The sequence below is a fragment of the Pagrus pagrus genome (genome assembly GCF_965226575.1).
Source record: "Pagrus pagrus genome assembly, chromosome: 12".
In the NCBI taxonomy this organism is placed as follows: domain Eukaryota; kingdom Metazoa; phylum Chordata; class Actinopteri; order Spariformes; family Sparidae; genus Pagrus; species Pagrus pagrus.
The window spans coordinates 19083300-19107395 of NC_140196.1; the positions used below are offsets into that span (position 1 = coordinate 19083300).

Sequence of the window (24096 nt, forward strand, 5' to 3'; positions counted from 1 at the left end):
AGTGTGTATTTGTTAAACAATTCCCATCAAATAAAACCACAAAAATGTCTTACACTGCCAGTACAAGTACTGGAATCGGGTCTCTAAAGATGAAAGAACAACTTTAAATATCATCTAAACATTTCTTCATTTGTCCACATCCAGCTTGTATCTCTCTCTAATGAAACCCCCCACATCATGGCTGGCCCCAAAACCTGAACCATTAAAGGTGACATAAGTCAATCTGTTTGAGCCTCTTAGCCCTCAGAAGGTCACAGTGACCTGGCGGGCTTTAAAACAGAGGGCCTTGTCCACACATTCGTCACCAACCTGTTCCCAGACGCTCCAGGGGGCTCTGTCTCAGCAGTCTCGTGATCAGGTCCTGGGCATCGGCTGGAAGAGCGTCCTCCCCTTCTGGCCAGATGATGTCATCTGGATAAAGAAGCACATACCAGTGATCCAGTGAAAGATTTAAATATATCTTCACAGCCCAAGGAAGTGTTACATGTGTTGACTCTCTTACCATTGACCACCTGACCAAAGAGCTGCTCTGGTGTGTCTCCAAAGAAAGGCACACAGCCCACTAAGAACTCATAAAGGATGATGCCCATAGCCCACCAGTCGACCGGCTTCCCATAGCCCTGCCTCAGGATTACCTCTGGAGCAATGTATTCTGGAGTACCACACACCTGCAGAAAGGAAAAACAGACAGAGAGCAAACTGACGTTACTGAAGGTCACGAACACAACAGATGAGACAAAGCGCGGACGAGATGAGAAGAGACAAACCTGTTTGTCGATGAACTCTCTGGTATCCTTTTCAATGTGTCCTTCGTACAAGTTGGTGGTCATGTTCATTAAGCCGATCTTTGACAGCCCAAAGTCTGTCAGCTTAATGTGTCCCATGGAGGTAATTAACAAACTACAGAAGAAGGAAACACAGAAATGTTTCATGTTACATCAAACACTAACCCCCCAAAACATAGATCTCAGACTCGGTAAGAAATATCAAAGGCTTTAAAGTTTAGCAAAATTCTGTTCCAACTACAAAAAGATTGCAAAATGATGAAAGCTTTAAATGACTTTGGTGCTGCCTGAGAGAAAAAAATGCAAAATGTCAAATGAGGACTCACTTGTCAGGTTTGAGGTCTCTGTGTACGATGCCATAGTTGTGAAGGTACTCTAAAGCCAGGACAGTCTCTGCAAAATACATGCGTGCCATGTCCACAGGGAGAGGACCGATGTTCTTCAACAGGTTGGCACAATCTCCACCTTAAGGTATAAACACAGTCAGATGCTTTGCAAGAATGTGTTTTGCATTTACATAGGGTGGGCATAAAAAGACTACACATCTTAAAAGTACTGCCAAGTTCTTGGTAAATACACATTTTATAAAAACACATATCATCCATGCGTACCTTCCACATACTCCATGACCATGCAGAGGTGCCTCCGTGTCTCAAAAGAGCAGAACATAGAAACCACAAAGGGATTCTCAGCAAAGGTGAGGATGTCTCGCTCCACAAACACCTGCTGAATCTGGTTCCTAAGCATCAGGTTCTGCCGGTTGATCTTCTTCATGGCAAAACGTTGACGGGTTTCCTTGTGGCGCACCAGAAATACAGCCCTACATGGCAGGAGGAGGGAGGGGAGAGGGCAAAAGAAGAGAAAGAAGGAAAATTACAGGACAAATGGGGATAGAGGGTTTTATAAGGGATTGAGCGGTGTGGGAAAAGAAGGTGGGAAAAAGATGAGGAAACATATACATCACTTACGAGTGAACATCAGTTCAGACTTGAAATGGAATTGTCCAGACAATTTCTAAGTGTTAAAACAAAAATACTACAACATCACATCCTCATTTTAGTTTCTCTTCCCCTTTTATTGAGCTCTCTGCGGCATCGGCAAAGAGACTGAGTCAAATGCCAACAAAGAAGTCTGTTACTCACCCATAGGCGCCATTGCTAATGAGCTTGATGGTGTCAAAGTCGCTCTCCAGTGGTTTTCTGCGAGGAGGGGTGCAGGCTGCTCGGCTCTGAATCACACACAACCAAAAAAAGACAAGGAAAAGAACAGGAACTTTAGAAAAGCATGCATCCATGCACTTCATAACTTCATGTGATAATGTGAAGGTTTTCTGTCTGCCGGTGTTAACAACATAAACTGCATCTATCCAAGTAACCCCCTTAAGTGTTGTTTAGCTATACTTTAGGAAATGTTGTATTTCTTAAGTAAAGCTGCCGCCGCCTTTATAATCACTTTGCCCACCATTGTTTATCCTGTCAAACTGAGAGTGACATTATAATTCATTATAGCTACTTTATATAACTTTATAATATAAGCTTATACCTGTGTGGGTGTTGCCTCTCCGGGGTCATCAGAGTCTCTGCTGGACGCTCTGTGACTTGGACTCGTCTGCTCCAGATGGACCATCTCTGTGACAGCAGCAGACACACAGATCAAACTCCATTCAGCTGAACAATGAGGGCTCATTCAACTGTTTTCGAATGATCCTAACAGACTAATGATGCTAACTAAATCACAACTGTCACTTTTTAGGATTTGTTTAAACACATGTCGGATTAAGGGTTTCTCCAATTCAGTTGAATGATGTTCCACTCTGTTGAGTACTGAGAAAAGAAACATGTAGCTCTGTAGCGTATTTTAAATGTTCTCAACAAATAGACCAAAAACAAAACCTCTAAATCAACAATGAAGGATCCAGCATTATTCATTAATATGCAAAATACAAAAAAAAAAAAATCGATCACCTTCCAGAGGATCCCTGGTGAGGCCGAGCTGGCTGATGATGTATCTGGGAATATCGGTCTTGATGCCCTGGCCCACCTTGGCTTGACCCTCTGCAACCTCTAAACGTTGGTAAAACTCCTCCGGATCGAACTCCTGCAGAAAAAAAAGGAAAGGACATGTTGTGGTTTTAATGCATTTTTAATATCAGCACTCACTACAAAAAATACCACAATAGCACAGGGAAGTGTTGCATGAGATATACACACAGTCCCCTGACAGAAAGGCTGCAAACTGCACACCAGGAAAAAACTGAAAAAGTGAATCCAGCTCATTTCTCCTCGACTTACAGGACAAATAGGATGAATATCTGAGCTAATTTTAGGACTTGAATTACCAGCTCGACACCTACCATCAGTGTTAAATGGCTTATAAAGCACTCCAACTCAAACACAATCTTGTACACAAGACATGCAACTGTGTTATCATAACAGCAAAAACTATGATTACTGAACCGTATCATCACTGTGTGTGACTCACCTGTGACATCTGCATTTGAAGGGACAGATATTGTGTTCAAGGCTCTAAGCTGGTAAGCACCATGTTGACATTGCATCACTCCTCTACCTATGATCGCCACTGTGTCTCCCAGTGAGTCTTACCAGACACTCCAGGAGCCTGGCTGGCCTGGAGATGATGATGAGGATCTTCTTGACCAGTTTGGTGATGACGGTTACCTCCTCACTCTCTGAGCGCTCGTACGCCTGATCAGGAGAGGACAAAAGGATGATGGATTACTGTTATGACTTTAATCCAATTTGGCACAAGCCACGAGGCAGCACGGCTTGTCCACAGAGGCTGCCTGTGCTCTGGCTCGCATTATTTTTAGCATCCATTTCATCTTCTTTCATGATCTGTTAGCGATTCAATGAACCAGGGCTGGTATTTCAACATCTTGCATCAATACTCATTTCTGTTCGCTGCCTCACCAGATTCATAAATAATAGAAAACACCTGCAAAGGCAAATTCATTAACACTCATTGTCTCCGTATCTAAGTCTAACATTGCCTTGCCTTGGTCAAACAGCAGGTTTCGAGTCTTTGTTTCAGAGGTGGTGAAAGAGTGATGTCAGTGAGAGTTCAGGTTAGTCAGCTGATAGTTTGTGACAGGCTCTGTGCCTTAGCCTGTAAAACCTGTTACAAGATTTGTTTTTAATAAGGGTATAGTCAGAAAAACAGCCATTATAATTCCAGAGAAGAAATTGCAAGCACAGGGACACATTCAAACATTTTACCATGTGACAGGAGGGAAAGTAAAACTCTGAGTGAGCTGGAAAATGAGTGTGGCTTAGTGGAAATTACAGACCAAATAATGTCTATCCCTGATGCACTGTAGGATAAACTAAGCTACCAGAAGACTGAATGAAAGCACTGAATCGACTGCACTAACTGTGGCCCCATTATTAAATAAATGAACTTGATGTTAACTATCCAACTTTCTGTGTATAAAGAGAAAGTCATTCAGGCCCTCAGCCTGCAGCAGAGGCTGTACTCTGTTTCACAGAAGGCAACATTTGCTGCAGGAAATCTGCTGCTGAAAACGTTATATAATAAATCATTATGTAATCAAACAGTTGACCACTGCACAGATCTTTGTATTAATATAAAATGACAACACCATTACTGGCCAATGAACTGGAATCAGTGCTGAACAAGAACCAATCAAACAGGCAATTTCAATTCAATGTTCCCAGTGAAGCTACAGCGTAGCACGCAATGTCCCAGAGGGCAAGCTGAGCTACTGGCAATCAGAAATCCACTGACCATGTCTGAGAGGGAACAAACATTGGCTCAACAGTTGCACGGGTGAATAATGATCAAAAAAAGGGAACAAAACTGTGTCTCCAAGAATCAGATGGAAAACCATTTTGAGAACCACTCACCTCGTGCAGCAGCTTTTCCAGCTTCTCCTGCAGCTCCACAAAGTACCTGGAGGTGACCAGGCCTTTCTGCGACTTGTCCAGACAGTCTCTGGCGAGCTCCACCAGCTGGTGCTGAATGAATCCCAGCACACCATCAGCCAGGGGCAGAGCAGTTTCTGGGGAACACTCTGCAATGATGTCGAGCAGCTGACCCTCCATCTGGGCTGTCGCCTGGGAAACAACCAAGATGGAGGACTTCATTTAAAATGGTGACAGCAGTGACACTTTTTGAAAGATTCCCCCCTCCCACAGGTGAATGAGGCAAGATTTTTAAAATCTCCTGTCCTGTTTTCCATGTGTGTAAAAGCTCATGCGCAGGTTTGTAAATCACATTAAGATGTATTACTGCAAATATTTTACAACTACAGATCAGAGACAGAGAAAGAGGCAAGAAAAAAAGCAAGAGAAGCACTGACTATACCTTTGGAAAGCGTTCTTTGTAGACATGATTCATCATGACAATTTCATTGTCAAACGTTCCACAGGTCCGTCCAGGGCTGGAAGGGAACAAGGTTAAAGACAAAACAGAAAAGTAGATCAGAGATACAACAGACAATAAAGATCATGTCATATTTTTGCATAGATAAAGATAATCATTAATGAATGCTACATTTTAATCACATATAAACAACGGAACCACTGATTATTTTCTCCATCGATTAATTGTTTAGTCTATGATATGTCAAAAAATCTTACAAAACTGCTCATTACAATTTCCCAGAGCCCAAAGTGACATCTTCAAATTGCTTCTATGTCTAACCAACAGTCCAAAACCCAAAGACTTTAACTACTATCATAAATGACAAAGAAAAGCAGCAAATTTAAAGAAGCTGGAACCAGCAAAGTTCGACTAATCAATTAATTCCTAAAAATCAACAGATGAAAACTGACATACTAAAGCCGTGAAACAATGTCAATCTTTAAAACGGTCATATTAAGCTACGCTAAATCTACAAATTTCTTACAAATAAACTGCAAATGTTTGACAGAGAGGGTTTACTGCCACCTGACGTGTTTGTAAATGACACTAATGTGATTCAGATCAGGTTCTCATCAGCGGTATCCATGACCACATCTGTTGTGTTCACGGGGCTTCAGTTACAAGGGTGCACCTTTGAAACCGTCGTTCACATTACAAATCAATGTACTGTCATCACAACTGTTAAAAATAGCCATGCTGGGTGCCCCTATACATCACATGCTACAAATAACATAACAAACACTTTACTATTTCTGGTGAACCACAACAGATGCAGTGGCACAGCAGTGGTTTTATTTGAGGGCAATAGCAACAGTTAACCCAGTGGGAACTATTTGAGGGCGATAAGAAATGCTTTACACACCCTCAGGAGTTATTTCAGAGCAACACAGACACTTGTCGGTCATGTAGTTCTATCGTCAATGTTTGCAGCAATTAAGAGGAGTTTTTTTTAATAGCATTACACCAGTCAAATACATGAATCGAGTTTTCTCTCTGATGGAGCTATTGGAGGGATTGTGACAACACCCTCCGCAGCCCATTATAAAAGTCTCCAGCAACCTCAAAACTCTCTGCTGCTAAAGCTATTCAGAGGGCTTGTTTAAGTGTTTAATGAGAGCAGCGATGCTAAATGATGAGGAAATGCTATATTCTAATCCAGGGGATCACAGTAAGCTTTTTTCCAGAACCACATAGAATAATTATACCACCATCTTCAAATCCTGCCAGCCAGTAATTCATTATTTATAATCACGTATGAAAGGCGTTACAGAACATTAGGCCAACTTATGCCAGTTTGAGGAGCGACAATCCATCCAAACGTGACACTGCTTGTTTACTTCTAAGTCTGCGTTTGAGTAAGCAGCTGTGTAACAGTTCTTGGCTGTTAGCTAATGTTAGCTAATAAGAAAACTAACAGAGAAGAAACTTTGGTTCAGTAATTTAAAACCTATTATTACCTATTGAACTACAGGCTTACATGATTTGGTTAAACTAGAAAGTTTAGCTTGGTTAACTAGCTGCCAGCTAACATGACAGGGAATGGCTGCATTTTAGCCACACTAGCTCAAAAGGAAGAGGCTGAGGTTTTAATTTTTACTAGCTTTGAGTGGATTCTCCCTTTCTTTAATGCATTGTGGGAAAACAATGCCCATCAATACCACATTTGCAAATCAACAAAAGTTAGCATACTGCTAGCATCCTTAATGTACATACTCAACATTGACCCTTTTGTTGTGTGGACATACTGCTTTATTATTTAGTCCTGTCAAATTCAAACTCAAAACAAATATGGGGCAGCATATGACCAGAATAACTGCTAACTTCTTGCATATTGCCACTTTAAACCTGGTTACAACAATATGTGAAACATAACATAATTTTGTGTCATATATCAGCGTGACGACAACAAAAAGTCCATACATGTAAGCACTATACGTAATTCAAAGCTACCTGAGACTGCGTGAGCGGAGACGGACAGGAGGCGTGGGGTGTGAGCCCTCTTCGTCCGCCACACTCTCTGTGCTCCGGAAATGTTTGAACAGGAAGTGGAGATCATCTTGAGTGGGCTGGAAGGGCAACTGGTGCAATAACTCCTGGGAAGAAGAGGACTGGGAGGGGAAAATGTGAAAGAGAAAAGTGGAAAAGTACAGAGGTCAGTGTGCCGGAATATATCGTGAATTTCTGATAAAAACAATCTTAGCTCAAACATATTTCCTGCTTTTGTCTGATTTTATTTTCACATTTGCATCTATGTCAGGTTGTGCTTCTACTGCTTTGATGATAAGACATCCTGTCTTGAAAGGCTTCCTCTAATAAGAGATTTACACCACCGCTCTCTCAGATTCACTCATTATCCTGTGAATACTCAGAGTCTTAAAGGCTTTCATGTCCCGCTATAGATCTGAATTAGACGTAACACTTGACAAGAAAATTCTGAGAAAGGCTGCAATAAAATAAAACGTCATAAATCCCTTCCAGATTGAAGAAAATGACTCAGTGAGCTTTAGTGTTCTGCTCTCCTAAGGCAGGGTCTTTCTTTCCTGCTGCAGCATGCCCCGAGGCAAGCACCAGCGGCTGTTGCGTTGGCCATGCATGCATTCGTTTTCTCTTTCCAAGACAAAATGTGTGACACGCAGCCTGGAATTTATGAGAACTCCCATCTGGCTGGGATCTTGTGTTTCACTGGAGGAAGAGCAAAGGGAAGAGTGGCTCATCTGACTTGAGGAAAGAGAAGAGCTTCACAGAGACAAAGTGGAGGGAAAAAACAAACAGACAGAAAAAGAAAGGGTAAAAGAGCAAGAAAGAAAACAAGTGATAGAGAGAGGGACAGAAAGATACCCTGAGGACGAAACTAGAGACGTGTCAGAAGTGAGCGAGAGCAGTATAAAGACCTCACTGACGGCGAGCCTGAAAGGGGCATTGTGCAGGGAAGGGCTGACCTCACCGTCTCCAAGCCATGTGGTCGGCCATACAAAATTACAGCCGTGACAGAGGAGACGGGTATTGTTTTTACAGCCAACTGCAGTCTCAGTAATGACTTTCAGGACAAAAACCTCAAGATAATCAGCACTGAAATGTTCAACAAATAGCTGATGGGTGTAGCCGGGCAGCACGACGCGCTCGCTGTGTTCGGACTTCTCCCGAAAGGAAAAGCTGAGTGTGGAAATGTGAAACACTGTACAGTCCCTAACTCGTGTGTGATGTCATCCAGGAAAAAGAAAGCATGCATTTCAACAAGACCCGTGTTATTTTAGTGATAAGACTTATTATTCCTGTACTTTCCCCTCAGTCAAAAGGGGCTACAGAGTACAGCTCAAATCATTTTGGTATGAAGTCATTTATTCAATAAGGTGGTCTCATGGTAAAATATTGACTTTCCAACAGAGGTCTTGTTTTAAAATTCGACCAGAAAAATACCATTCTGTCATGTGCATATAAAACATCATATCTTTACTCTGGGAAAGGCATCTGAGGACTCATTCCTACTTCCTGTCTGTGGTGGAAACAGTGATAAAAGGCTGATGATGGAGCGATGCATCATCATCGGACATATCCTGTTATGACTGAGTCAATAAAGGATACAACATCCATCTCCAGTCAGCTGTTTTGTGTAAATCAACTGGCTGCGGAGCCTTTTGGTTGACCAGACTGTCTTGTGACAGTGTTGTGATGGTATGAGAACGTTGTTGGCTTTAAATGACCCTCTGCAGCCTTGGATTATGACTGTAGGCGGAGATCAGCTTGGATTCATGGCGGAAAGAAAGAATTTTCTCAAACCTCTGCTGCAACATAATCTACCTCCAAGCTGTCCTCTGTATGCCTAGTCATTTTGAAGCATTTATATTTTTGTCAAAATGTGGCTAACTATACTGAGTCTAAAGCCTCGACGAGTGTGCTGCTACATTTCACATTTCACTCGACATATTGCTTGTGTATGTGGCAAAAACCTTTCAGTCCTTCTGTCTAAATACTCACATATGATTCTGTTGAGCTCAAGATCAGGTGAACTGTTTTGCACATGCTCGACCATCATGCTCCACACTTCTTCTTCTGTCACACTTGACAAAAATCCCACTAACACCCGGGAACATCTGGCTTTTGTCTTCAGCAGCAAAGGATACAATCGACATTCAGTCCCAGGTCAAACGACTCTGCATTAAGAGGTTTATCAGTAATGGAAACATGACTACTGGGTGGACACACTAGTTTTTCTCACCGTTCTAGCGTGATGCTATGACTGACGTTGGTGGGTAAATACTCATTTATCCATCTTTGTTCAAGCAGCACTAGAACGTTGTTCAGTTAGCGTTGAGTTTGAAAGAGACTCAAGTAAAAGCTGCGAACAAAGTAGCCACCATACTGGCAATGGGAAAGGAGTCAATGGCCTATGTTTAAAAAACCTGCATGTACGCGTTAATTTGAGTGTAAAAATTGTGTTCTCAGCTCCTATTCACGTCGAAAAGGAAAGGGAGGGAGAGTTTCGGATTCTTTAAACTTTTACATGACAATCTGGATCTCAAGAATACTTAAGGTATTAAATATGCTTGTAGTCTTTCACTGTGAGCTCTTGGTCAAAAGGTGTAAAACTTTCACAGCTCATCTAAAATACAGCCCAGGTGCTGAGCATTTTATAAAAGAACTGTATTCTATATTTACAGTCTACTGTAAATCACTAACCACTTATAGGTTGATTTATTTCACACATTGTGTGCAATCTGATGGGATTTACAGTTCAGTTGGTCAGCACCATAAGTTTACAAGACATGGCTGCCCTGTAAACTAATTGATAGACTGACGGCGAGTAACAAGAGAAGCTTAATGGTCCCGTGGCAGCAGTTTGGAATGAGGTTGAATGTCTGATGAGCAAAAGAGACAGACCTAACTGGCACTGATGACTGCACGGAAATAAAGATATTGAGAGAGATACAGCAGCAGATTCAGCTTACAGATACTGATGAACTGGGTGCGTTGGTGCAGTATCCAGACGAGGGAACCGACGCCACAGACCACCTTCGCCCATCCGCTCTGTGGAAAACAAAACAGCAACAGACTGCTCAGTGGTAGCTCCACCAGCAGCACATATGCAACCTACACATCCTGTTGACTCACACCAATCATCAAAGATTAACCTTTTTACTTTTCAAAACATCTTCGCATGCAAATTTGAAATCTGATGCTTGAAACTGTGCAAAGAAAACGGCAGCTCGTCGTTTTCTTACCTTTCAGTGCGGGCCAGCTGGCTACACAGATGCAAAAAGAGGAAGAAAGAGGAGAAGGAGGGGAGGCAGAGGGGCGAGCGGAGACAGAAAAGTGAGAAAGAAAATAGACACTGTTTAATGACAGTGACAGAGTAAGGCTGGCTGTCAGAGTCACAGCACTGTTTGTCTGTCACAGCTCACAGCCACTGGCGGTCGGCTGCTGCTGCTGCTGCCACTGCTGCTGCTGCTGCTGAACACCTGCCAAGCTGCTATCATACTGCAGCACTCAGACACACTGCCACTTAGCTTGTGACTCATTATATACTAACTCACACAAACACACTCACAAACATCGCCTACACATACGGCATGAAACACCCACCCAGGCCGCTACAACAAACAGAAACTTCAACCTTTATCCGTAAAATTTCCACTTTCAGCTAGAGCTTCAACGATTTAATTCAGTGATCGGTTAGTTGTCAACTATTAAATTAATGACCAACTATTATGATAATTGATTAATTAGTTTTAGGATTTTTTTTAAAGCGAAAAAAAAAAGCATAATTCTCTGATTCCAGCTTCTTAAACGGAAATATTTTCTGTTTATTTTCTAGTTTCTTTACCCCTTGATGACAGTAAACTGAATATCTTTAGGTTGTGGACAAAACACAATATTTGAGGAGGTCATCTTGGGATTTTTACCACTTTATGACATTTTATAGACCAAACAACTAAAAGATTAATCAAGAAAATAATCATCAGATTAATCAAAAGTGAAAATAATCGTCAATTGCAGCCCTGCTGTCAGTGCCTCTATCTCCATATTCCCCCTACTTTTCCATCCAAGATGGCACTCTGAGGACGTGTCCCAGTTTCCTTGACTGATTCAATCTGTGATGACAACGATGGTCAAATATTTTCCCACACAAAAAACAGCTCTTGGGGACATGGAGCCAAATCAGTGGTGACACAATGAAACTGAACGGTTCTGCTCTGACATCTAAAGAGGTTTGTGTGTGTGTGTTTTCTCATTTAGTTCACACCCGATATGTATGTCATACGCTATGTGTTGTTATCAATTGCCTCACCACTGATACTAGGTTGTTGCATTAAGGTCCTGTGAGGCTTAAGAGGATAGAAGCTAAGATTAACAACAAGGTTTTACAAAAAAACCTGCCTGGGGTGTAAACAGGAAAAGAAAACTATTGTGAGCTACAGTGTTGGCAGTCCCCACACCTCAAGGTTAAAAGAAAGAACAGTGCGGCAGCTAAACGATTATACCTGGTTCCTTATCATGCTTTTCCCTCATTTGCATTAAAAAGACTTATGAATTCTTTACATAAGCGCCATCTATTTCATGTCTGGCTCTTCAGTGTTTACATGACAAACTGAATGCACAAACAGCAGGGCCATACTCCTTGTGCGAATAACAAATGTACCCAGCAGAGCCCTCAAAAGTGCAGTCACAGCATCCGTCTCCACACTGGCAGCTTAAAAGTCTCAATAAATTCAGATGAGTCATGCAGGCTCGTGCAAAGGCAATTCTATCAGGAGACTTCCCCTCTCCGTCCTCCCCTGGGATGATGGTGCAATATGCTATACTGCAGTGCAACATCTAATGCTAATTCAGAGCAAATGATATTTGAGATAGGCAGCATAGGAGGACATACAGTGAGACAGAAGTATCTATTTTTCAGCCTCTCGTTCAGACTGAGCCTACATGTTGCAGTCTTGCTGAAAATCGACACACTATTTTCTGCTACTGGACGTGCCAGGTCCACCTCCTACTCCTCTGAATCCCAGTGACTCTGAACACAGTTGCAAGAATAACGATGAGAGGGCAAGCTTTGCCATTTTCCCCCATAATCACTGCAGCCCTAAGTAATGAGTGTGTGCACTGACTTGCCGCCTTAATTGGCTTGAAAAATGCCGAGACCCATGTCCAGCGAGTGGCCCTGGGGCCTTTCAGCTGGTTGGACTTGCCTCTCCACTGCCTCATTTCCACTACAGGGGCAACAGGGAGCAAGCCAGGGCATGTTCATTATTCACGTGACTCAGTTTCCTCTCAAACAGAGTTATTTTGGCCTGCTTTTATTGGATTTAGAATAGCTAAAATAAAATAAGTGAATAATTGTTGATGCTCTGGCTAAGTTTTGAAGCAGCTTGGCTATCTACAACACTCCTTGCAGGTTTCTGGTTCCTCCTGTTAAATGAATCATAAATGGATATATATTTTTTCCCTGGGGTTTATTTCTTATGATTTCAATTTAAGCTGTCTTCAGGATTGCAGTTCATGTCTTTGCAGGAAGAAAGATTAACCTACTTTAATGTTAAAATATGCAGCTAATCCTCTGTTGTTTGGGGGCATATGCATAACATTTTATCAGCCTTACGAATTTTACAGTTCTTATGTGAGGCAGGGAGAAAATCCATATTAAAAAGCACTTGAGTTCATTCTTACCTGCGGGCAAACTGGAAGTTTGCAGAGGTGCTGGCAGAGACATTTCTGGGGCTTTCTGAAGGGCTGCTGCCAGCTGAGGAAACAAACAAAACCAGTTACTAACTTTGATAAGCTGAGATCAACTATACATATGACTCTCCGACTGGCTGTCCTCTTGTTTTGCATGATTAGTTTTAAAGTAGTTTTACTTCACAGTTCAACCTGAAACAATCAAATCTTTTAATTACAGCAACACTTCCACAGACGTTAACTAGGCCTCTTCCCTTTCTAATCAAAGAATCTCAGTTTCAGCAGACTGCAGGGAGTCCTGTTATGGAGCCCATCACACCACATACTTTTAAAAAGGGTCACTAAAGGGTTTTCATGCCAGCCCCTGAGGGCAGAGCACTACCACACCCAAAAATGGATGCAAAGAATGAATAAGCCTAGAATGAATGAGTAGCCTAGAGGAAGCTAAAAGAAAAACATCATCATGCGAAGGGAAACCATCATATGTCTTATGCACATAATAATCCCATAGCAGTGAACACATCACTAAGAAGACAACCAGAGGGAAACCAGTGCTCGTCTTGTGACATGCCGCAAAAAAACAAGGTTGAAGGCACATATATAAAGACAAAAAAGCTAATGTAATGGTCTCCTGCCACTGATGAACCCTCTCAACTCGTCATTCGATATTGTCCTCTTCTCTGATCAACGTCGATGTACAGTAAACGCATTCAGCTCTAATTTAACTGACTAACAACATCACACACGGAGCCAAGCAGACACACAAATAAAAAAAACACACAAATACCTGTCGCAAGTGGGAGAGGTGAGAGCGGGCGTGAGAGAGTGGGCGACGGGGTCCCGACTGCTAAACTCCTTCTCTTGTTGTTACGGGAACTGCGAGAGGAGGAAAACAAAGGGAAGAGAGAAAACATTTGTTTATGCAGAGCGAGCACAGACACAATCAGTTATCACATGTTGCCTTTTATCAGTCACGTAAGATAAACACAGTCGACCTCTGAACTGGAGCTGCCGATTGTGCTATGTAAAACACTGATTACGGTTATGATACTGATGATGGGTGTTTATACATAAACATGCCTGTATGCAAATATATAAGCACACTCTCACAGAGGAATGTATGTGTATTATCTTGGGTTAAATTTAAAGGATAAGTTCACCCAAAGATGAAAATTCAATCATTATCTACTGCCCTGGATGGAAAGTTTTGTAGTTCACAAAACCGTTCTGAAGCTTCACAGTAAAATAGTGTTGCAGCATTCCTCCAAACAACTGAAGTAGATGGGGACCTGTTTTAAAACATAAAAAATGACCTCATAGAAAGACATAAAATGCCATAGTACCTACTTCAAACAGCTGGTGTGCTGATGCTTTTAGCTTAGTCTTCAGTGAAGATTTTGGCTTCAAAGGGTGTAAATAAAGTCTTTTCATATCAATTTGGGATCTTAGAGCTTTAGGAGACTTCGATTACACCGGGTGAGCTGAATGGAGCATTTTATGTCTTTTTTTCAGTTTTTTAAAACTTTTTTAAGTCCCCATCTACTTCAGTTGTATAGAAGATGCTTTTTGTGAAGCTCCAGAAATGTTTCGTGGCTTGACGGTGAGTAGATAATGACTTAATTTTCATTTTGGGGGGAACTTTTCCTTTAAAAACAAGTCACATTGTTATGTTCTTATAATTAACAGAATAAAAGTCTTTCAAGATAATGGAAATACATAGATCACATGAATATCTAGGGAGCAATGGGGAGAATCGACCATGAGGTAACATATTACACTAATGATCCAATGATCCAATGACGTCTGGAAGTCATTTTCATGTGAGAATATGGGAAACATCTGGAAAGAGTACTGGTGCATGTACCACTGGGAGCACCTGATCCTATAAAAACAGCGCTGTCCAGCTGTTATACAACGATGTAGAGAAAATAAGGGGACCCACTGACTCCACTGACATAACTGTGCAGGCCATAACATGCCATCCATACCATTAAAGATCCATCACCGTGCATGAACACAATCATTACCCACACATACACAACACAAACTGATCTATAAGGAAATCAATGTTTGTTTTTCCATTGCACAGAGAAACTGCGGTGACAAGCGTCTTCTAAAAACAATGCATCCGCATGTTTGAAGCTTTTTTTTTTTTACAGATGCAAATTGAGTCCGCCAACCACTTCTTTGGAGCTCCTTTAGGAAAACTCTTTTTTAGTCACATGTAAAAGTAAGACCGGTTTAAAAGCTTGCAGATACTGTTAAGTGGCATTTCGAAGCACGACTCGCCCACACACAGTAGATGTCAGTGTAATTACGATGCACTTGCTTGCAAGTTCAAATGTTATTTTGTCTTCCTTCTGTACGTTTGTGCCCGGAGGGCTGCTGTTCACTCAATACGTGTGCTTAAGGCTTCATTTTGAATATAATCAGGGATCCTTTTAAGTTTGTTTTTACATCCCCTAAAAAGCCTGGATGAAATCCCATCAAGCCTTTCGTTTCATCAATAGGAAGTCGATGGCATCTCTCTTTCTCTCTGGCAATGACCTAAAATAATGAGGGGCTGAGACAACAACAGAGCCTGACGTTTCTGGGTCGGTGCTGAGGCAGATTCACGCTGTAGCTATATGGCCCGCAACCCTAAAATGAGATGGCACAGCAACAGGGATTAGGGAGAGCCAATAACTGCATGACTTTGGCTTCAAAGACACACCAACCACAGAACGCCACTGTGAAGTGCACCGTTTCACTCTTATCTGAAAATAAATAAACAAACACCCTTTTCACACTGTAGAGCCCGGGACAAAAAATATAAAGGCATGAAAAAGCATCACTGTATCACACCATGACCACGAGAGAGCTTTATCCTCAGTTGGCAGTGATAAGGCAGCTCATATGTGGGACAAACAATAGTGGGTTGTAGGGAGCTTTCAGGCAGACATGTAGCATTATGAATGTAGGCCACTGAGATGTTTCACATGTCTGCTGATGGTGAGGGGTTGCATTTACTCACTGGGCTCCATTCAAAGTCACACTGTTGAATGGGTTCCTCATGCATGCTGCCAAGCTACATGGAAAAAGTGGATAGCTTGATACTCAACAAAATCTCATTAGCAGCCTGTTAATAATGAGAAAAGCTACAGACATGTAGGTTTGCAGTGGTAAATCATATTTCCTGTAATGAATTCTACCCTGTTACACACTTCAGCCCTAACGGCTCAAATATTTGCTTGAATTTTCATGAAACGAGACCTTGTGATTCTGTGTTGTTTCATAATAGACATTCTATGCATATGCTATAGAGTGACATATCACACTACAGTTCCTCAAATATTTAAGTAAGATATGTTGTATGTTTAAATTCTACATATTTTTGTTTAATTTCAACAAATATATGCATCATTTAGCATAGTGTATTGGTCTTGGTATCTTTGGAGTCTGGACAATAATTCAAAATAAATGTCTTTGAGATGTCTTTCAAGTTGAATGCCTGTCAGGAAGTAATATTTTGTGAAATTATCATAAAGCATTTGTCCATCCATAAAAACACTTCTGTTTTCATTCCTTTGAGGGTCAATGTAGCTGATAATAACAACAATATAGCTATCATATACCTGAAACCCTGACATTGTCTGAGACAGTTATTGTACAGTTAAAATCTCATACCTTTGCAACCCTGACACATGAATTTAAAAGATGACAGCATAGACTGTCTCCCAGAACTACACTCATAAAAAGGTGTTCATGCATTGACAGGAGCTATAACATACAGCGGCAGAATCACAACACATCATTTCACCATGTAAATATTACTGCTTTGCTCAACACAAATGATGATAAGATCACTGTGACTGCCAAGGACGTGCAGAGCGTGAAAGGCACATTTACTGCTGTACTCTGTGAGGGCTGATTAAATTGATCCCGCAGATAAAAGCACATGTACAACACTACAGTCCCACTAACCACATCAGCGTATCGATCAGCAGCGCTGGGACTCGAGTGTCGCTGTATGCGACAGCTGGTAGCAGACAATGCAGTCTGCTCACATACACAACAGTCTACAATGGCCACGTTTCTCTGTCGGAAACAAAAACTAGGGCGGATGTAACCGACACATACAGTAACGTACTGTCGGCTATCACAGACACCGCGGAGGCATTATCAGTGTGAGCTGTACGCCGATAATGTTACCGAGCATTATGAGGGGACACGTTTACGGGCTGCGAATCAAATAGCTCAACATAAACGTTCAACAAATTGCTGTTTGTCAGACAGTGAATGGCACAGCTCAGCGGGGAGCTGATGACAACCACAGGCCGAGCAGACGTTTTCGCTTAGCGCCACTTTAGCCAAGACTGTACCGCTTTTGTCCGCACATTCACAACGTCTATCACCATAACAGGCTCGTCAACGTTACCTTTTTGATCTTTTCATCATGGCCCCAGTCACAAAACTAGTTTTGTAGCTCGGCAACACGGTCCAGTAGTAGTTTTGGTCAGACATGGTGGTGGTGGTGGTGCTGACCGATAAATCCAATCCAGATATGAGAATGACCCTCTTGTTACAGTGGGAGCATCATGTTGAACAGTTTGTGTTATTGGTGCTCGTTAGGCCAGTACGCAATGTCCAACGGCAGAAACTCCATTCAGCTTCGGCACAAACTGACCCCAGACCCACGACACGGCAGCTCGGTGCTGGCGAGCGACTGCTAAGGCCATGTCCGCCCTGCTCCTTCTCCCTGTCGCCGGCCAAATTCACCAAACAGTCCGTGCCGAGCGGGATGCGACATCATCGAGTGATATCTTCGCCAAAATATAAAGAGTGAGACAAACTTTCCAGCAGCAACGCCGCACCGCGCAGCCGCGTCAGCGCGCGCCGTAGGGAGGAGGCACCAATGATGCGTTCATTCACTGTCGGAAATTTTAGGTTTCCCACTACAACACCGCCCAGCGAAAAACAGAAGGGAGATCGAGGAGTTGTGCATTTCCAGTGGTATCGACATTCAAACATGCTCACTTATACACACACATGCAGCTTAATTTCTTTAAATAAAATACATAAAAGAGTGCACAGGAAGTCGTATAGAAGCCACATTTTTCCAGTTGTGGGCCTTACGAGTGCTCTTGAATGTTGCATTTTTGCCATCAGGGAACATTGAGATCCTCATGTGATTTTCATGGATTTCAAGGTCTGTGCAGCACATGTTCCCAAGGATCCCACTGTCCTTACATTTAATATGAAGGACCACAAGTACTTAATGTTCTTATCTGCATGTACTTATTGACTGCTTTATGTTGGGTGTTTTCAACCCCTTTTTGTTTTGAACTATTTATTGACAAATTAATAATTCATTTGTAAATTATTCTTATAATTTCCTTTTTTAAAATATCAAAGAACTTAAACACTACTTTGTAATAAAGTCAATGTATTAACAAATTAATAAATTAATTCGTAAATACATGTATTCATGCCTATTTCTATTGTACAATTAGTTATTAATTAATGAAATGCTTTATTATTATTTCTGTGACTCCTCTAGTAACCCTACAAGAGTAAAGAGCTAGTCTTTTTCAGTACTCTGAGATAGGAAGACAGTTTCCAAAGCAGGGCTATACTATACATTGAGTTACAGACATCCACCGGACCCAAAAGCCCCAGATTCAATGACAGTCTTTTTTGTGGCAATTTGATTACTTTCAAATTTGTTTGTTACTACCTGCAGGGGCTCAATAGGGTCCCACAGCTAATTTTGCACCATATTAAATTAATCCAGCCCATCTAAGCTATTGTACAGTTTGATACATCATATCACTTAGATTACTAAAAATTTCCACAAACATAGCTGAAGTCCCTATTGAATTATTCCAGTGATTTATTCCTAGAAAAACCATTCAACTTAATCTAGAGCTCCAGACTTTTACACTGGTTGGACCAGTGCTTCTAACTTTTTCATTTAGGTGCACCAGCGATACTTTTGGTCCAAAAATACATTTTAATGACATTACAAATGATTATCAAAATATGGTTATAGGCTACATTTCATTTTTAATTAGATTGCTGAATTTCAGGCACCAGTACGACTTATGAAAGTGTTTAGCCCCACCTTTATCAATAATGCAATATTCGAATGAAATAAAATAAGCTTTTTCAAAATAAATTGTCTTTTTGGATTAGAGATGTCCAATACCATTTTCTTCCTGAACCGCCTGCATGAACTCTACCAGACCCTTTATGGGTGTTATGTTATGGCTGTGCTTGTAGTTAAACAAGCCACTTCCTGTTGATGAATATTGGCTGCTCTTGCAGTTGTTTGTCTCAGATACCTCGTTTGGCAGAAGAAAAACAGAGGATCTGACAACACTTTTAACCTATCATCCGTAATCTGTTGTCGGCATCTCCAGTGATTCTGATATTTCCTTTGACTCACAGAAAGTGAAACTAGCCTGGCTTAACCTTTCTCTGCAGACAGGGAAAAATCCCTGAGCAGGTTAGACTCCTGACTCCTGTTTGAGCAGCAAATTCACAAGCTGTTTCCTTCATGCTGTTCTCATGTGTCACTCTATTGATATGAACTGTTACTACTGTGTAAAATTTCCATTAATCATCAGCTGATTGCTGCTGGGTTCTGTACAGGAAAACGAAAACAAAGACCTCTGAGCAGTTACCTGTGAGAGCTGGCTCAGCTTGTTTGCTCAATAATATATTTTAACACATGATTCACACAGACATGAGATTATTAACCCTAAAGTGGCGAAAACTGATTCAGATATTAAATCACAATAAGTATGGATTTTAAGCAATAAGGGAGCAGCAACGTATTGATTCTCACATACTGAAAAGATTGCACATGCACACAGTAACTCTTGAATGCTTTTGCACCTCTGCTCTCCCTCTATCTGCAAAACCTGTCTGAGCGGTGAGGCTGCTCTGACTTTCATGCAGCCCTAATAAGCAGCCTCAGAAGGTCGTGCCTCACAGGGGAGGGTCATGTAAATGTATACTTGTGTGAAATATGGCACGCATACACAATAAAGCTGACAAGTGACAGGCACCCGGCTGGGCTGGTTTGAGGAGAAGAAAAGGGGGCAGAGTGAAGACAGAGACAGACAAACAGTGCAAGAAATAAGACAGGTGATACTCACACATTTCCCCTGCGAGGAAGACTCAGTTCTTTCTAAAAAAAAAAAAAAAAAGATGTAAAATATTGAATTAGATATCCACTCTTAAAAATGACTTTTTTCATTTCATTTTCATTGTTTGATCAGAGAAGGGTATTTATTGTTTGGCTAGAAAGCTTCCTCGAAGATCAATATCTTTTCGCTATCAGGGGGCGGCTCTCATTTCGAATATGAAAACACACTCGTCAGAATAAACAGTCAGGAATGTGAAGACTTTTTCATTGACTAAACAGGCACTTTATAACATGTAAATAAGGTTACAGCAGTTTTTCAGATGATACTCTTCGTGATCACACCCACTTATCTTCCTTTCAGTGCACTGTAAATATCATTAGTTGCAGTATGGCCTAGTTTCTTCCACGACAAGTGGATCTTCGAGTCATTTACTGGCCAGGATGCAAATCCTCAGTAGCCCATAGCAATTGTGTTTGAGCTCAGGCCACTGCAAAACTGCCTTTGCCAATCAGGATTTGAAGGACGGGGAGGGGGATTTATTTTGAGGCTACCTGCACTTATCCCATCCTCAGTCCAGTCCATCTCAGAGTTAATGTCAGTCACATTTATAAAAAAGGTGGATAAAAACGTACTAAAATACTTAAAGGAGGAGATTTTCTGCAGAGAAAATAAGTTTTAATTACTGTACTTAAAGCTTCGTCACTAATCAGAACAAATCAGTGACGACTAACATTATTTTATGTCTTTGTATCATTTAATCATATACATTATTAGTACACTGACAGGGCTACACTTCAATCTAAATTGCAGATTAATGTCGGGAGGGAAAAGAAACCAATTACAGTAAGTGAATGGGAACACCCAGTTTGGTCTCTTTCATCACGAACCTGCTCCACAATAGACCACAATGCTGCTCTCACTACTTCATTTATGCAGGAAATATACACATGAATGATTCAGCGGGGGGAGAAGATGAAGAGCAACACTTCATTATTCCCATTCTGGACATTTCCTGGGTGATAAACATTGAACCAGGGGAGAAGATTAAAAGCATGTTTCTGTCAATCATCCAGCAGCAACCCTTGGGGTTTTTGTGCTCCTATCACCAAGGCAACCAGATCCACCAAAGCACCATGGGAGAGCTCCAAAATAAACACATAGGAATCTGTTCTGCATCCATTAATTACATTAGGACAATAATTACTACAACTGATGCACACATGCTGCTGCTGTTTCAATGAACGGACACCAGACATGAAGAAGAAGAATATGTAATAAACATTCCCAAACGATGTCACACAAAGAACAAAGAATAAGCTAAATATCTAATAAACATGTTAATGTTATATTTATCAGCTGTTACACCCGGAGCAGTTCTTAAGGAAATCCATCGCATCGTCGCCTATGGCTCATCATCTTCATCATCATCATCATATCATGCAGTTTGCCTGGAAACAACCACCATCGCCTGCTGTCATCACAGTGTGTGTGTGTGTGTGTGTGTGTGTGTGTGTGTACCTGTAGACCGCGGCGTCTCAGGATGTTCGGCTCGTCCATCATTGAAGACAATGAATAAAAAAAGGGATCTCCGGTCAGTCAGCCCATACTGCGCTCCGTCCTCTCCACGGCAGCGTGGATAGAGTCCTCCTCGCTGCTGCTGATGCACCACCACCACCACCACTACCTCCTCCTCCTCCTCCTCCTCCTCCCCGGGGCGAGCTGCACGACACCGGCCCCGAAAAGGTTGTCACTACTTCAGCCCCGGCTGATCACCTGATGGGGAGGGGGGGAGGGGAGGTGAGGTGAGGTGAGGTGAGGTGGGGTGGTTAGTTAACCTCGACCTCAGTGATGAAGTGAGAGGGCGTGTTGACCCCACCCTCTTATTGATATTCTGTGATCAGCTGTTAAATGCAAAACAAATGTTTTCACTGTGTGTAAAGGGCATTTCCGGCTCAGATCATGTGAATTTAGTGTCCTCCCAAAAATCTCTGCGGATCCCTGAAGCCTATTTGGACAAACTCATTCAGTCATTAGAATCATTAACCTGCAATCAGTCCACTAAACCCTCCAGAAACACATGCAATACACATGTTGTCACATGTGCTGCTCAGCAATCATGTAAAATAACACAGTGTCTGTCTGGTGGTATCAAACCTCACCAGGCGGAGGGGATGCAGAACAATCGTGCTTTGAAGTCAAAGCCTGAATAGCAGTGATTGATCCTTCACCCAGTGGTACCATGATGTGTTTTTCCCTCCCCTCCAAATACAACAATGGTTAGTTCTCTCGTCCTGTGCTGTCACATGTCCATTTATGTCAGCCAGACGGGTGTGAATCCTCCATTGTTATCCTGTGAAGTTCACTGTTGAAGTGAAATCTGTGGGAAATCAATCATTTCTAGAGTTAAATATTAACAAGCAACCCAGTCAGATATTTTAGTGGGTTTTCTAGATGTGTCTCAAGTGACTTGTGGTATTTGAGCAGAAAACTATGGTAATGCCAGATAATGAGGTTATTTCCACGGTTTCTCTCCTCCTTCTTGGTGTAGGGGCCACGCTGTGTCGTTTTCTGTCTTCTGTCCTTTTGGATCGGTCGGATCACTTCACTGTAGAAGTATCCAGTGTTGTAAAATGTATCACTAAGTTGTACTTGAATAAAAGCAAAGGTATTGTGTTAAAATATGACTTAAAGTATCTGATATTAAGGAGTACTATGGAGTTTTAGAGAACAAATTCAAACGTAGAATTTTAATATTAACAATATCAATGAGGAAATGATCATTTCAGAAATATTCATCCTTTACATAAATGAATAAACAAGCTGTTCTCAGAGGAAAATAAGGTCCCCGTTACAATTTGTGAAAAGGTGAGGATCCAAACGCAGAAACACACGGGAGGCAGGCAGGATAAGGAACTAAGAGTGAGCTTTATTAAACAAAAAGCTGACAATCCCAAAATGAAGAATCCAAAACCGAGAATAGCAAACACCAAAAAAACAGTTAGCAACATAAAAGCTAGAAACAAAGTACAACCAAAAGCAAAGTTCAGATCAGGAAAAACAGGAGGCAACGAAGCGAGAAAACACAAAACCAAAAACATCCCACGTGGAGACACTTGAAGACACTGGAGGGAACAGGCTCGAGGGAACAGGCTCAGGTGAAGCACACAGGTGGGTAACGTCAGGAACAAACCTGACAAAGACAAGAGGGAGCACAAAGACTATATACACACACAACTAACAAGGGGATGAGGTGCAGGTGGAGTGAGGTGGAGCAACACAGGTGAGGGAAATAAACAGAAAAACACTAGAAACAGGGAAGGGGGTGATGGACTGGAAAAGCTGAAGGCACAGGAAGGAGGGAATGAAAAGCAACACATGACACAAGAGTGGGCAAAACTTCAAAATAAAACAGGAAATCACAGAAACACAACCAGAATCATGACAGACCCCAGAACACTGTTTGAGGCTAGAAAGGTGGCAGGGTCCGCCACAAATAAACGAAGTAAAACAGTATGAATTGTGTTGTCCTTTAAGGTCAGTTTGTTTATTCAGTCATGAAAACAAAGAGAGTTTGTTTATTTAGTTTGTTTAGGCATAAAAAAAAATCAGTCAATGGAGATCTTTCTGTTCTGATATAATTCCCCCCCAAAACAACATGGTGCACCTTTAAGTAACAGAAGTACAAGTAAAAGTATATTATAAATACAGTACGTATATACTGTATACTGTGGGTCGACTGATCATTGGCCTGTCATATTGTTGACATATTGATGTTTTGATGATAAAACAAACTCATTTAAAAATATTCCACTGGCTCTGATGCAGCATGTAATCTACAAAGTAACTAGTAACTAAAGTTATTGAATAAATGTAGTGAAGTATAAAGTAAAATTGTTGCGTCCAAAATGTAGTGGAGTGAAGTATAAAGCAGCGGAAAATAGAAATACACAAATAAATACAAGTACCTCAAAACTAGTACTTGACTAAATGTACTCAAATACATTTGATCACTGGAAGCATCAATAAAACAACACAACAAAAATGTATTTACATCTTTATTTGAAGAGTTTTGTCACTAGCTGTTCAAACAAGATTTATTTTTGAGT

The 24096-nt window shown here is 41.4% G+C and overlaps 1 protein-coding gene across 3 annotated transcripts in view; it reads right to left on the reverse strand.

Moving 5' to 3' along the window:
* Positions 1-21664, reverse strand: part of mast3a (microtubule associated serine/threonine kinase 3a) — a 29289-nt gene extending 7625 nt beyond the window's left edge. Inside the window, exons 1-18 of one of the 3 annotated variants that reach the window (XM_084369824.1) lie at positions 21509-21664; positions 20000-20031; positions 13645-13733; positions 12849-12921; positions 10409-10429; positions 10136-10214; positions 7140-7297; positions 5130-5205; positions 4670-4879; positions 3389-3490; positions 2750-2882; positions 2328-2413; positions 1928-2013; positions 1397-1605; positions 1112-1250; positions 768-900; positions 503-668; positions 310-411 (exon numbers count right to left, since the gene is read on the reverse strand). In XM_084369824.1, coding sequence (XP_084225950.1) covers positions 310-411; positions 503-668; positions 768-900; positions 1112-1250; positions 1397-1605; positions 1928-2013; positions 2328-2413; positions 2750-2882; positions 3389-3490; positions 4670-4879; positions 5130-5205; positions 7140-7297; positions 10136-10214; positions 10409-10429; positions 12849-12921; positions 13645-13733; positions 20000-20031; positions 21509-21550 — 1936 coding nt within the window. In that variant the 5' untranslated portion in view covers positions 21551-21664. Of the gene's footprint in view, positions 1-309; positions 412-502; positions 669-767; positions 901-1111; positions 1251-1396; positions 1606-1927; positions 2014-2327; positions 2414-2749; positions 2883-3388; positions 3491-4669; positions 4880-5129; positions 5206-7139; positions 7298-10135; positions 10215-10408; positions 10430-12848; positions 12922-13644; positions 13734-17274; positions 17717-19999; positions 20032-21508 lie in introns of those variants that run through there. The other 2 variants (XM_084369823.1, XM_084369825.1) reach the window with 2 other exon arrangements.
* Between the last annotated feature and the right edge of the window lie 2432 nt (positions 21665-24096).